This window comes from Pithys albifrons, chromosome 7 (assembly GCF_047495875.1).
Source record: "Pithys albifrons albifrons isolate INPA30051 chromosome 7, PitAlb_v1, whole genome shotgun sequence".
NCBI lineage: Eukaryota > Metazoa > Chordata > Aves > Passeriformes > Thamnophilidae > Pithys > Pithys albifrons.
In genome coordinates this window covers 23982278-23995532 of record NC_092464.1, presented here as the reverse complement: position 1 = coordinate 23995532, position 13255 = coordinate 23982278, and the positions used below count along the sequence as shown (strand labels likewise).

Sequence of the window (13255 nt, the reverse complement as noted above, 5' to 3'; positions counted from 1 at the left end):
CTGGCCCTTATTGAAAAAAAAAACCACCTTAAAAAAACATTCCTGAAACTATGAGGCAATGAAAAAGTGATTCTCTCTCTTCCTTGAGCCCACAGTAATGCCAAACTTCAATCTAAGTTTCAGAAATAATAGATGGAAAGAGCGAAGTATTATTCTTATATCTAATATTTAGCAATTTTTCTCCTAAAATATAATTTTTATTTTTATTAACCACATGTAATTGCAATTTATCACATCCTAGAATACAGTTTAGTCCTCATTTTTACTAGGAATGTGAGGAGGGGGCGCGGGGGGCGGAGTTTATATAGCACACTGAACTTCATGGAGTGGGCAGAAAAAGCCAGATCCTTCACATAGGAGTTCACAGGGTTTCTCTAAAAGCATTTCAAACTCTAGGCTAGGGCAGTCCTAAACACTTTATGACTTTAATACCACTGAAACAACCAATTCTGACTTTGTGGTACAACATTCTTCATGATCAGCAAGATAAAGGCTTGATAGTGTCAAATCTGATAAATTATTTTTCAAGAAAAACTTTTAAAAGCTATTTTTTTGGTGAAGTTCTTTTAAATGTCACAAAATAACATTTATTGCTTAATGAGAAATTACTCGAGAACAAATGTTCTAATTATTAGCTGGGCACAAAATACTTTCATATTATTAACAAAAAAATAGTTGTTTCAAAAAATCCCATGCTAACTTAGCAATTAATATAAAAATCTATATCCAGTAGTTAATACAAGATATTTAGACAATGAAATTTAAAATACCATATAAATGTTTTAACTAATTGAGAAACACACAAAAGTCACAATCTATGGCCATCTGTGCCTGCCACTTAGCAGCCAACTATAAAAATACAAAAGTATGCAAAAGCAAAGGCTGCCAGGAACTCCACACAGCGCTTGTCAATCAAATCACTGGCAGCCTGCAAGTTTATATGCAATACAAACAATTTATTCCACTTATTAATTGTCTAAGATTGACAGTTTCCAATTTTATTAAGATTGAAATATTAGTATTAAACTATAAACAAGATAAATAAAAAAATAAAAAATATAAAAACATAAAGCTTCAAGAAGGAAAGTAATGATACTCATGTTTCTAATAACAATATCCTAAATACAAATTACTTGCACTATATTTGAGTATTACCAGACTGGTTTACATTTTGGTTCACATACATTTATGTAAGAAATAACTATAAGCAAAATGTTTATGTTTTCAACTGGGAAAAAATCACCAGAATAAATACACTTTACCTGTTTTATAGCATTCTGTACATAACTTGAAGTGGGTTCTTAATAACATTTTTGAAACCCATTTTCCCCACATTAAGCTACACGGACACTTCAGTCCAAATTAAAAAGGTGTCCGTTCCCAAATTAAGCAGATGAAGACAACACTCAAAAATATAGACTTATTTTAGGGAGCATGGAAAGAGTGAAACACTTGCATAAGTTATCTCAATTGCTTGTCATCTTACATGTAGATTTTACTAATCTTTCTGTTGCATAAATTGACAGCTCTTTAGGGTGTAGTATAGTACTGAACTACTGAATTCACGCCTCCTTATTTGTATTTTCTTAAATTAGCTTTATGTTGGGTCTAATCTGGCACTTGTGAAATCAAGTATTTGAATAAGAAATAAAAGGAGTATCTTATTTCAATTGCCTGGGAAGAATAAACCTGTATTTAAACAAAGTCTTTTTGAAAAGAAGCCCTGAGCTTCAGTTCATTAACAGGTCTCCCTAACTTGGGCTCATCCACGAACATGCTGAAGGCACAGTCCCGCCTATTCTGCAAGTCATTTAAAAACCATCAAGCAGTATCAGCCATGGTTTCAACACCTAAGGCACATTACAGGCCCCCAGCTGGGATTTGCTTCAGCACTGAGCACAGCAGTCCAGGTAAATGTCTGCCCACCATGCAGCCCACCTACCCAAGCCACCTATCTCCACCTGTAACAAATAAGTAACAAATAACATCAAATGCTTTCCTAAAGTCAAGGTAAACCATGCTCACCATTCTCTCCACTCAGACCCTCAGTTCACCACAGATGACAATTAACTTGTCTTTGATAAATTCCAATCACACTTTTGCCCTTCCAGTGCTTGAACATTGCTTCCAGGAGGATCTGGAATAATCTTCCCAGAGGCTGTGGCCAGGCTGACCTTCCAATAGATCCCCTGATTCTCCTTCTCACCCACATTGAAGATAGATCTGATGTTTGCCTTTCTTTTCCCCTGCTTCACTGAACTCTCCAATGACAATGACCTTTTAAAGATAAGCAAATAGCCTTGTAATAACAGCACCCAACTCCTGCAGGATGCCAGGATACATCATACTCAGTCTCATAAATGTGTACACCTCAAAATTACTGAAGTGGTCCCCAGCTTAACCTTCTGTACAGTGGATAATGCTTCACTCCTCCAATTATGCCATTAAACTCAGGGACCTAGGAAGCCCAAGGACAGCCCCTATCACCAAAGACACCAGAAAAGCCTTGAGTGTTGGTTCTATGTCCTTTTGTACCAGATCATTTCAAATTCTAAGCCTCTTGACTGTGTTTGCCATCTACTTTGGTTTAGTAATGTCAACATATAACCACACATTCTTTCCACTGCTAATTAAATACTGAGTTACACAGGCTTTGTGAAAAATTGAAAGATCACCTACTTTGAGAGTAAGCCATTAAAATACATAATGCTAAGTACAATTTTTTATTCAGTTGCAACCAGGAAATGATGATTGTACTGAGACCAAGTCTTTAGTTTGCTTACAAGACCATGTCAAACAGTATAAAAAATTTTAAAACTTTCAGCAAGTTCTGTCTGGATCAGCCCTAGTTACCTAAAGGTGGTTTCACCTTAACAGATGTGCAGATCCCCAAGGACCTTAATGTTGGCAATTCCTTTAGAGAAGTCTGTTCTGTTTAAAGAGGAATCTCTGCCAGTCTTTTGAGCCTCCCTAATATATGCAGTGCCTTGGTTACAGTGTATTATCAAGCATCACTGTAGCTTCCAGGGGGCCAGGGTTGGGGGCAATCAGCTGTTTCTCAAAAATCATGAATACTGATCAGAATCCTACAACAAAAATCCTGACACATCTAAAGAAAACCACAGTCAGGCAACTGCTGCTTCCTGTGGGATCATAATCAATATTTCATTCCAGACCCCATGGTTTATTCTTCCACAACACACTGCAAATAGTCAAATGCAAATTGTAATTATTTAACTTTCTAAACCTACCATTTCTAGACCACTGAGTCTATATATTAAATGAGGAAGAAGAGTTTATCAGATACTGTCTGAAAAGGGGTGAAGAGAGTATTTTTGGATGTTAGAAAAAAACATCAACTATCAATTTCTTTTGAAACTCTATGTACTGCTTATATTACACCCCAATTCACGTAAATTTAACATTTCCTTCCAATAGGGAAACCAATTTTGTTGTATTTATGTAGAATATATCTAGATTTCTTCCTTCCACACTGTGTCTTCTTTAGTAAAAATGTAGCTATGATAGAGATATTTAAAGATCAAAAATTGAGAAAAAAAACCTTAACAGGCATGCAGAATAAATTAATGCAAAGAGTTCTGTCTACATCTATTTCTCATTAACCAAGAAATCTGAAAGAAAATGACACCTTTAGAATGAACAGACTAAATAAGACTTTATTAATAATGAATAGAAGATTGTAATTTTTTCAAGTTGACAAGCACCACGGAACTCACAGAGCCTGAGATTACATCTTTGGCAACAAGACAATCACCCTTTCAGATACAGATCAATAGTTTAAATTCAGTTTAAGCTAAGCAGGAACTAATAGCCACTCCCTGTTAATAAACACAAGTGATGATTTCCATCCAGTTGTCAATGCAATCTTTTCACAAACATCGTGGTGAGTTTTCAAAAGCAGTCTGGAGAATTTCAGCACATTTTAAGGAGGTAATTCACAGGCATTCTGGCCAATTCTGTGCTTCAACTCTGTACAGAAACTGAACAAAACTCAAATTTTCATCTTATAAAAAATTTTGAGGGTTTGATTTTTTTTAATAAACTGCAAAATACTGTAGAACAAGTCCAATTCAGTTGCACTTCATAATTTTCCCACCTTGTTTGTAACACTTTTACATTAATTCATACCATGTGGCACTGAACAGAGTGAGAATTAAGCCCCCAAGCTCCGTAGCTTGTGAGAGACAGCTCTGCAAGGAGCAGAGCAGACATAAGGAGAGAACCAACTGCATGAATTTCATGCTCACAGTGCAAGGCTTGACAGGCTTGTGCTATTTTGACAGGCCTTTATTACTTTTTACATGCTGCTGAATAATGAGAAAAGCAAACTCACAAAGACACTGATATTGCTCACAAAACTGCAGACTTGTCAGTAGACTTTTTTATAAAGTTAAATTGAATTCCTATGATATATTCTAAATAATGAAGAAAATCTAACACATCCCTCTTTGAGGACTCTCATATCAGGACTTCCCTTATTTCTTTTAACATAGCAAACTAGGCTAGCTAGTACAACATACAACTGAACATACCAAGGCAGGGCTTTCTTATCATTGTTATGGAACTTACCTGTAATAGTGAGATATTTCTCCTATATACCTTTTAATTTAAAACATATATTCTCAATATATTTAAATATATATACATGCATATGTACTGTTTTACTGTTAAACTGGCTACCTCCCTTAGACAATCTAAATGGATTTAGGAACATATAAATACTTTCCCCTTGTTTTGTGGTTGGACACTGGAGGTTTATTCACAGAGGGCAATTAAAAAGTTCAGCAAATAAAACCAGGATGAAAGAATAACCTCTTCTATTAAATCACAGCCTACCAATGAAGTCAGATTTGAATGAAGTCTTACACAATTTACTCTGCTTTTTCTCTGGAACACCTATTTCATCAGTATTTGCACAGAAACATATTCAGTCCCAGGATCTCATCTACTCCATCTCTTCAACTCTATCAATCTTCCTGCTTGCTATCATAGTTTTAGAGATATGTCATATTTTTGCCATGGCAGTAGTTTTCATGAAATTTAGGTTTTCCTCTGAAAACATCACAAAAACACTGTATATTCTCTCCAACATTGCTATCTCCAGTTGTGTAGAGTCTTAAAATTTCTCCATGTTTCAAGATCTAGAAGCATGGTCCTACAGACCACCTCTCCTTTGTTTTGTGATGATGCTACAAATTAGGGTTGTTACAAGTGGGATTTGATCACTCCCCCACTATCCCAGGCTTAGTATTTGGGTTCAGTCTCACATTCTTTCGCCCAGCTGACAACTACTGAATTTGTTCCATCTGGAAGCTTGTTGGGGCTCTTTTTTAGAAGAGGAAGCAGGAGAACTGACTCTATTTCCAAGAAATGAAGAATTCTAAGAAATCTTAACATTTTTATTCATCCTTCTGTCTTTTCTCCACTGGTTGTAGGAAAGGTAATTTATAATATAAAATGCTGGCTTCTCAGAAAATCACGTGAAAATGAAGATTAAGGTTTCTTTAAGAAACAGGAACACCAGAACCAGCAACAGGATATAGCATGCCAGTACACAGCAGTCAACAGAATGCATCTCATCATCATAAAATTCAAGATCTACTTATTCATGTTTCAGTATGGCAGTCAAAAGACTGCAATTTTCAGCTGTTTCATTCAACTGTGGTACATTTATCTTTCCAAATTCAAAATGACATGTTAGCTTGTATCAGTAACAAAATTATTTTGAAACAAATACATAGAAATACCTTGAAATCCTCTGTATTGGGCAGATACTTAAAACAGAGCTTTCAGCCCCTAGATTAAGATTCTCAACAATTGTGTTACTACAATATAATTTATATTGCATTATAAGGTAGGAAAACAAAGTTGGAACTACTTCAGCAGCCTTTTTACTGTTGTCCTGATTTTCATCAGATTTTTCACTATTCCAAGCTCTAAAATACTAGAGTAACCATATTCTATTCTGTAGTTAATATCTCTGTATATCAATATTTAAAAGCAACCAGCTGTTCGGTTACTTCCTGTGGGGAAAAAATACAGGATTTTCTGGCAACACCTATGCCAAAAGGTCCAATGTACTTACCTTGGAGTATCAGATACACTTTACTGAAAGTTCTTTACAAGGAATTCATCCTAGTGATGAAGCTGATTTCCAAATCAATATAAACAAACAAACTTGTCTAGATTCTGCTATAACCGAGGAAAACAAATATTGCAGTAATCTGTTTTGCCATTGCAACACCCATACCAGAAATGAAGGAGAGGTTAGTGCTAGAATGAAGAAAGTCTTGAAAGTAGGGAAAGAGCAATTTGTGCTTTCTTTTCTGTAATTCCTTCTTCTGACGAGGAGCATCAAGAAAATATTTTAAATTGCATTTTACAATGCTATTTTTTGATTTTGTGGTGCTTCTAAAAATACTGTGTTGACTTATTTCTCTATTTTTATGAAAGTCACTGGCATCTTGGATTAAAGAACAGTTCTCGCTAAACTGCCAAAAGAACAAAGGTTATTTTGAAGTGATAGTTCTCTGCATTCTCAGAAGAAAGAAAGTATGAGTTTGAGCTCATTCTACCTTGCATCACTACTGTAAGGTAGACAGCTACTTTCAGGCTTTGAACAAAAATGTTATTATCAATATACATTTAAACCAAATAATTAAGCCCTGTATTAAAAGCAAGAACAGATCTCTGGAATGAGGGAAATGGAGATCAAAACAAGAATATAGAAAAAACAGAATATATACTCGGAAAATGGGAAGAGTTCTAGTAGTGTCAATTGAAAAGAGTTGAAATCTCAAATTCCAATTCAAATACTACTTTTTTTCACAAAGACCCAATAGAATCTACAAAAAATTTGAAGATATGACAAAAAATTGTAATTTTATTTTTATTTTTTCAAAGGAAAAAAAAGAACACTGAGTAAACTGCAAACAGCTGGTAGTTCTACCAGTAGTTCTATTATCCTTAAAAGAAAAATTAAGCTAGTCATACCAATTTCTCTGCTACTAGTATCAAGATGTGTCTTGAAAATGGTTTCACACATAACCTTTCCATTCAATCTCTCATCCAAGCTTATGTACCACCCCAGAAACAATCAATTATCTAGCTAAAATTTATACACACTCAAATGGGTACAAATATTTTTGTTCTACAGTAAGATGTTTTAAACAAAAACAAATACATTCACAACAAGCTAAGCATCTCAAACATTGTTTCTCTCTTACTTCTAGTCAATTTCTGATTTATCTCCTTGTACTCAAAGAGTTTCAAAACCACATGTTTTCTCTGCAGGGTACTATTCAGTCCTTGTATCTGTGATTTTCTCTGCAAGACAAAAATCAAGCTTTTAAGCTTACTCATGTTCATGAACAAAATATACACAGGCACTTCCACATACCTCCCATCATTTGCATTCAAAGTTGACAGAGATGCAAAGGAGAGAGAGTAGATTGAAGCCTGTAAAAGAAGAGGGGTCAAACCCCACAACTTCAAAAGAACCTAGAAGAAATAGCATAGCAATACAATAGAGGCATGCCTAGGAATTAGACACAGGTTTCTGAGGATCTTCATGTGCAAGAAAAGGGGCTTCTTCGAATAAACTGTTGTTCATTACAGCATTCTTTCATAGTTTCACTGCACTCTCCTGCTTTGTCATAAACAAAGAGATCTCTGTTGAGCCCAAGCTCACCCACACCCTTCCAGGAAACTCTTACGAGATCCAGTTGCTTCCTCTCTTGTCCTTTAATAATCACCAGCACCTTCAGATATAGTTCAGCATCACTCCCATTCTGTGAACTTTTAACTCAAGAAGCTGCTCTCCTCTATAATTTATGAAGTGACAGCAATGACTAGGGCTGTGTAATCAGCACTTTGTGATATGGCAAATATGACTTCTTATTTTAAGAGAAAAGTATATTAAGAAAATGCAGACTGAACAGGAAATTCTTGCTTCCATGATTCTAATTAGTTTTGTTCAAGTTACTTGAGGCAAACAGAGAATAAGAAAAATGAACTGTTTACACTTGAAAACAAAAGTTGATGTGTAGTAGCCCAGCTCTTTAGTGGAATATAAGATTTAGATCTATTTAATTTGACCTGTGATGAAAAACTCTTAATAACCACTGAGACACTGATTTTTTACCTCTTCAGGTAAATTGCACAGCGCTGTCTTTTAAGGACTGTCTTTTACAAGCAGTCTGTATTTTGAGTTCTTATGGAGGTTTTAAATTAACCTTTTAATCCCTGTCTCACATAGCTATTCCATACTTTGCTTAAGAGTATTATTTAAAAAACCCATATCAACACGTTTTCTTGAGAATTCCAAAACTACTCAGTCCAAAGACGCCAGGGATGAGCGGGTAAAATCTTCTTCTCCCCTCGAAGAGTAACACATAACAATGCAAAGAGCAAACATTCACAGAGTCTTAGACAATGCTATTTTAATCACACATATCATTTTCATCTTCAGCCGCCTCAAATAATTAAATACATGACCAGATGACAAAATATGTAATTATTTATTTTTACTATTCAATTTGTGAAGATAACTTCTCCAATTAGTTATACAACCTGTAGCCCTTGTCCACTGAGTGTCATTACAGCTTCCCAAAACAACTTCACTGCTTTGTCTGCTCAGCAATTCTCTGGTAGAGATCAAAAGCAGGAACATTGCTCATTCTATGCTCAAGTGTTTAATTAAACCAATTTCCTAATTTCTTAAGCTTCTCCAACAATTACATAGTTTCTTTGAAAACTGCAACAATGTATTACGAACATACATAGAAACTTTGAAATACATTAAATTCTGCTTTTCTAACATTAGAACAGAAATCCTAGGTCAGCCTGGGAGAATTTGCAAAGTATGTTAGGGTCCTTCCCTTGTTCACCCCTCCCACACAGATAAGGAGCGCGGCACCCTTTGCTCAACAGAAATTTAAACGCGTATTTAAATACTTTGCAAACAAAATTTCAGTACTGTAAAATTGATCATTCCATAAAACTTGCCACTGATAGCTTTCTCACAAGGGAATCAGTCATTGGTGGTTTTATTCTGAAGCTAACAAACTACTCTGTATAGTTATGAAAGTTGATCACAATAGTGCCACATCCTGATATGAAAAGCCAGCTACTAAGCTGCTAAATAAATGCATGGAATTAAAATACCCAAGCCAGCTACCAGAAATAGCATCCTCTGTAATGTCAGATGAGACTTCCACGCAAACTGATGCACACAGGCATGCACAAGTAGTGTGTGTTCCCCTAAGTACCATATCAAGATCTTTAACCATCATCCTCTGTAATCTTTTTAAAGACCAGATACATCTACGCTATCTGAGGCCATCAAGAATACTCCAGAATCTCCACAGCAAAGCACCAAACATTCCTGATTCATTTCCAGTCTCACTGTGTTTTAGGGCTCTGATCAACTTTATAGCATGCATATTTGTGTTGCTGGCTCACATCCTCTCCCTTCCACCTTCCATCACAGTCCACCCTGTTTCCCTAAACCAGTCTTTCTAACAAACACTTTTCTTACTCCACCATAATCACATCATGATACAAAATGAAGAAATTGCCTGTTTTGGGCAGAAGAGAGTTCTGTAAACCCAGAGAAATCATTTTAATGGGAGCGAGACAGACATTTATAGAGGCTGGGTTAATATCCAGCACATTTACCTTGTGGCATAAGAAAATTAATGACTACAGGTCTGGAAAAACAAGCATGTAATTTACTGGGTTGTAACTTTGTGCCTCCCTTGCCTTTCCCGGCTTGTAATAGACAGAAACAACAACATGTGGTGCAACTGCTTCATAATATAGACTTGGTGTAGTCTTTCAAAATCAGCAGGTGCACATGAATGCTGGTGAGTCTCCATCAAGAGTTTTTTCAAAAGATGTACTGGCAAAGGCTCTGTGTTCACACTGAGATCCATTCTGCCAGGCTTGAGTATGCTCAGCACCGTTCAATGAAGGTAAGATTCACCATGCAGGTTCTCATTTCCAGTAACAATAAAGCAGAACTCAGAAGAAACCAGGTGCAGAAAAGAGCAATTTTTAATACACGGGGAGACAATATCTTAGGAAGAGAATTTAGGAAGAAAAATTCATTTGCAGATAAATATACTCAAACCAAACTCCACAGTTTGCCTACTTGACACGATCACAAAACAATCAAATGGTTCCTTTACAGAAAGTTCTTACTGTTTGCTATGCACATATTGAGATTTGGCAGTACCTACTTTTCAAGAAAAAAAACAAACCAAACTCAAACCAAAGAAGAATCCAAGTCTCAATTTTTAACAGTAACTCCACTGTTAGCAACATACCAGCCACTTTCATGACACCTACTAGGCTCTTTTACTCACAATTACCTACGTTCATCCAGCAGTTTATGGAACATCTTATTTGTATTTAAAATCTGTACTTTCAGGTGGATGGTTTAAGGTATCTGCAGTATAGCAATACCTGCACTTCTAGCACAGTAACAACAACTACCTCAATACATTTTGCCAGCTATTTTATTTAAACAACCCTCAAGAGGTTAGGTTCAAGAGTTTTCTGGATGCTCGTTGCTGTGATTTTCAGAAAATATTCACTGGAGCCAAGCAATTTCAGGAGACACACTGATTACACTACTGTGAATGTGTTTGAAAAAGAGAAAAGCAGCTGCAGGGACAACTGCTTCCATTCTCTGCTAATACAATTTCTTCTTTTCTGCCTTTATCAGTGACTTGTCACTGGAAGACTGTAACAATGATGTGTACAACACATTTCATTACATTATTCACATGCAAAAAAGGGGTAAATGGTACACTACACAAAACATGGATGAAAAATCTGAAAAACTAACACTGCTTTTATAGTCTTTTCCCACATAAATCACACACAGTTTTAAAGAGCAATAATGACTTAAACCACAGGGGGCTTTTAAAAACATAGAATACTAAAGTCTTCAGTCAAATACTTACTTACAAGAACGTCACTAGGTTTTAGACAGAAAAGACTAGAACAATAGTAAGAGCTATGACAGCAGTCTTAAAATGCAAACCAAATTAGTAAAGTGTATACAAGTCTTTTCTCAAAGTATGAAGGAAGCCACTGAATTTCTGCTGGAGTCCTGGCTTTTGGTTTAATTTTCAGTAACTGTCATTAGTTTTCTGTATCAGGTCAACAGGGACAGAAAAATCTAGAGTCTTTTGACAAATTTTCCATTGTGGCTTACAATAATGCCAAATCTAACTTCAACTATTTTCTTTGTGAACTATTTCCTAATTTTCTGCAAAAGAATTAGCCAATCTGTGTGTGACTGCCACCAGGATCTAATTTGTCCCAGAGCCTTTTATGCATAGTGCATAATGCTGTGCAAACACCATTCTTGCACTAAGCATTTAAAGAACAGGTTTTCCTATATAAACACAGAGCTCTGTCTGGGAGAGTTTCCCAGTGGACGTTTTTAACCCAAACAAACACATTAAGTTAAATAGTTTTTTTACTAATACAACAAAATACCTATTCAATACTTTTCAGGTGAACTATATGTTCTTTTCCATAATTCACATAAATAAGGCAATGATGATGTCTCATAGTTTCATCTTTAGTTTGCCTTATTGCTGTACTATTAGCTCCTGCCAAGTTGCATGCAAATCTTTAGCATGAATGACTGACCAACTTGTGAACTACTATCATTTAGCAATGACCGCAGGAAGGAAATAGATGATACCTAACGCCAAACCGCTAATTTTATCTTATTTTCCTAGGATGGCATTAATTATCTTATCTCAGTGACCTCATCAAAGCTTTCTTTGAAGTAAAAAAGAGGTTCTCCTAAAGCATAGTAACTGGTCTGTTGCCGAGAAGGGGAAAGGCAGCTCAGCCGGTGTGTACTGAGCCGTGCTTAAGGAGCAGAATGATAAGCTCCCCGATTACCACTTGTGTAAGGCCGCCTGACAGCACCGAGGGGCAGCTGTGCGGGCACCGGGGCTGCGGCGGGGCCGCCCGCGACTCCCGCACTGCCCGGCATTCCCGGGAAAGGCACCGGTAATCCTCTGCCTGCCTCCCAAGGCTCTCTCGTGGCATTAGCTCCACACTGAGAAACAGCTGTCGCTTTTATGAACTTCTTTAAAGGTTCACGGGGTTTCCCAGGCTTATGAGGCAAACTGGATTCTCGCCTTGAGTGTGAAGGCTAAGCAGGCTAACCCCCCTCTTCCTCCTCGGCTCTTCCTCTGCCCGGCCCTGCGGTGGCACCTGTGGCGTGCCCGGGGCCGTCCGGGCCGCCGTGTCCGCCGTGCCCGCGGCTGTCGGGGCCGTCGTGCCCGGCTGTCGCACGCACCGCGGGGCGGGCGCCACGCAGCGCCTGCTCCGCCCGCGGCTTTGTTCGCGGCGGGCCCCGCGCCCAGCGCTGCCGCAGCCCCGCTCCGCCGCCGCACCGCTGACAGCCGCCTGCCCGCCCCGCCACTGCCTCCCCGCCCGCCCCGCCACTGCCGCCACCTCCTACCTTGGCTTTCCCAGCCTCCAGCTTTTTCAGCCTCTCCTCGTCCTCCATGGCGTCTGTGCGCAGGGCAGGGTGTTAGCGGCAGCAGGAGGCAGGGTTCGCCCCGCGCCCTGCCCACACCGGCGCGCACCCGCTCGCTGTCCGGTCCGGTCCCGTCCCGTCCCGTCCCGTCCCGCCTCACAGCGACAGCCGCAGCGGAGCCACCGGCGCCGCCATCTTCAGCTCCACGTAAACACGCGGCCGGGGAAAGTGACGTGTGGCCGCTGCTCCTCCTCCCGCTCCCGGTCCCTCCTCCCCGAGCCCCGGCCGCTCCCGGCGCCCTTGCCCGCCGGCTCCCCCCGCCCCCCCGCCCGGCTGCCGGCGAGTCCCGCCGGGACGGCTCCGCAGGAGCGAGTGTGGCCCCGCAGGCAGCGGCTGGGCAGAGCCGGGCCCGGCGGGCACAGCCCCGGGGACAGCCCCGCGGGCAGGGCGGGGATCCCGCTGCCAACAAAGCAGCCGCACCGGCGCGGCCCCTCCTGCCCCTGTGCCTGCGGTACCGGGATGCTGAATGCGGAGTGCCCAGTGCTGTTGCCCCGCCAGTCCAGCGGCTCTGGGTACAAGGATAGTTCTGACAGCTCCGATTTTCTAGGTGTTTTCTTGCTCTTGCGCGGGGCTCACTAAATTGCAGAGTGGCAGCACAGCAACAAAGCTTCCCGAGCGTGTGCCGCAGACTGTGGAAGAATCACAACAAAGGATGTGTAG

At 39.3% G+C, this 13255-nt stretch overlaps 1 protein-coding gene across 6 annotated transcripts in view; it reads right to left on the bottom strand.

The window, feature by feature from the left end:
- Positions 1–12747, bottom strand: part of AKAP9 (A-kinase anchoring protein 9) — a 112572-nt gene extending 99825 nt beyond the window's left edge. For all 6 annotated transcript variants that reach the window (XM_071560674.1, XM_071560676.1, XM_071560675.1 and 3 more), the window contains exon 1: positions 12518–12747. In XM_071560674.1, coding sequence (XP_071416775.1) covers positions 12518–12565 — 48 coding nt within the window. In that variant the 5' untranslated portion in view covers positions 12566–12747. The remainder of the gene's footprint in view (positions 1–12517) is intronic.
- Between the last annotated feature and the right edge of the window lie 508 nt (positions 12748–13255).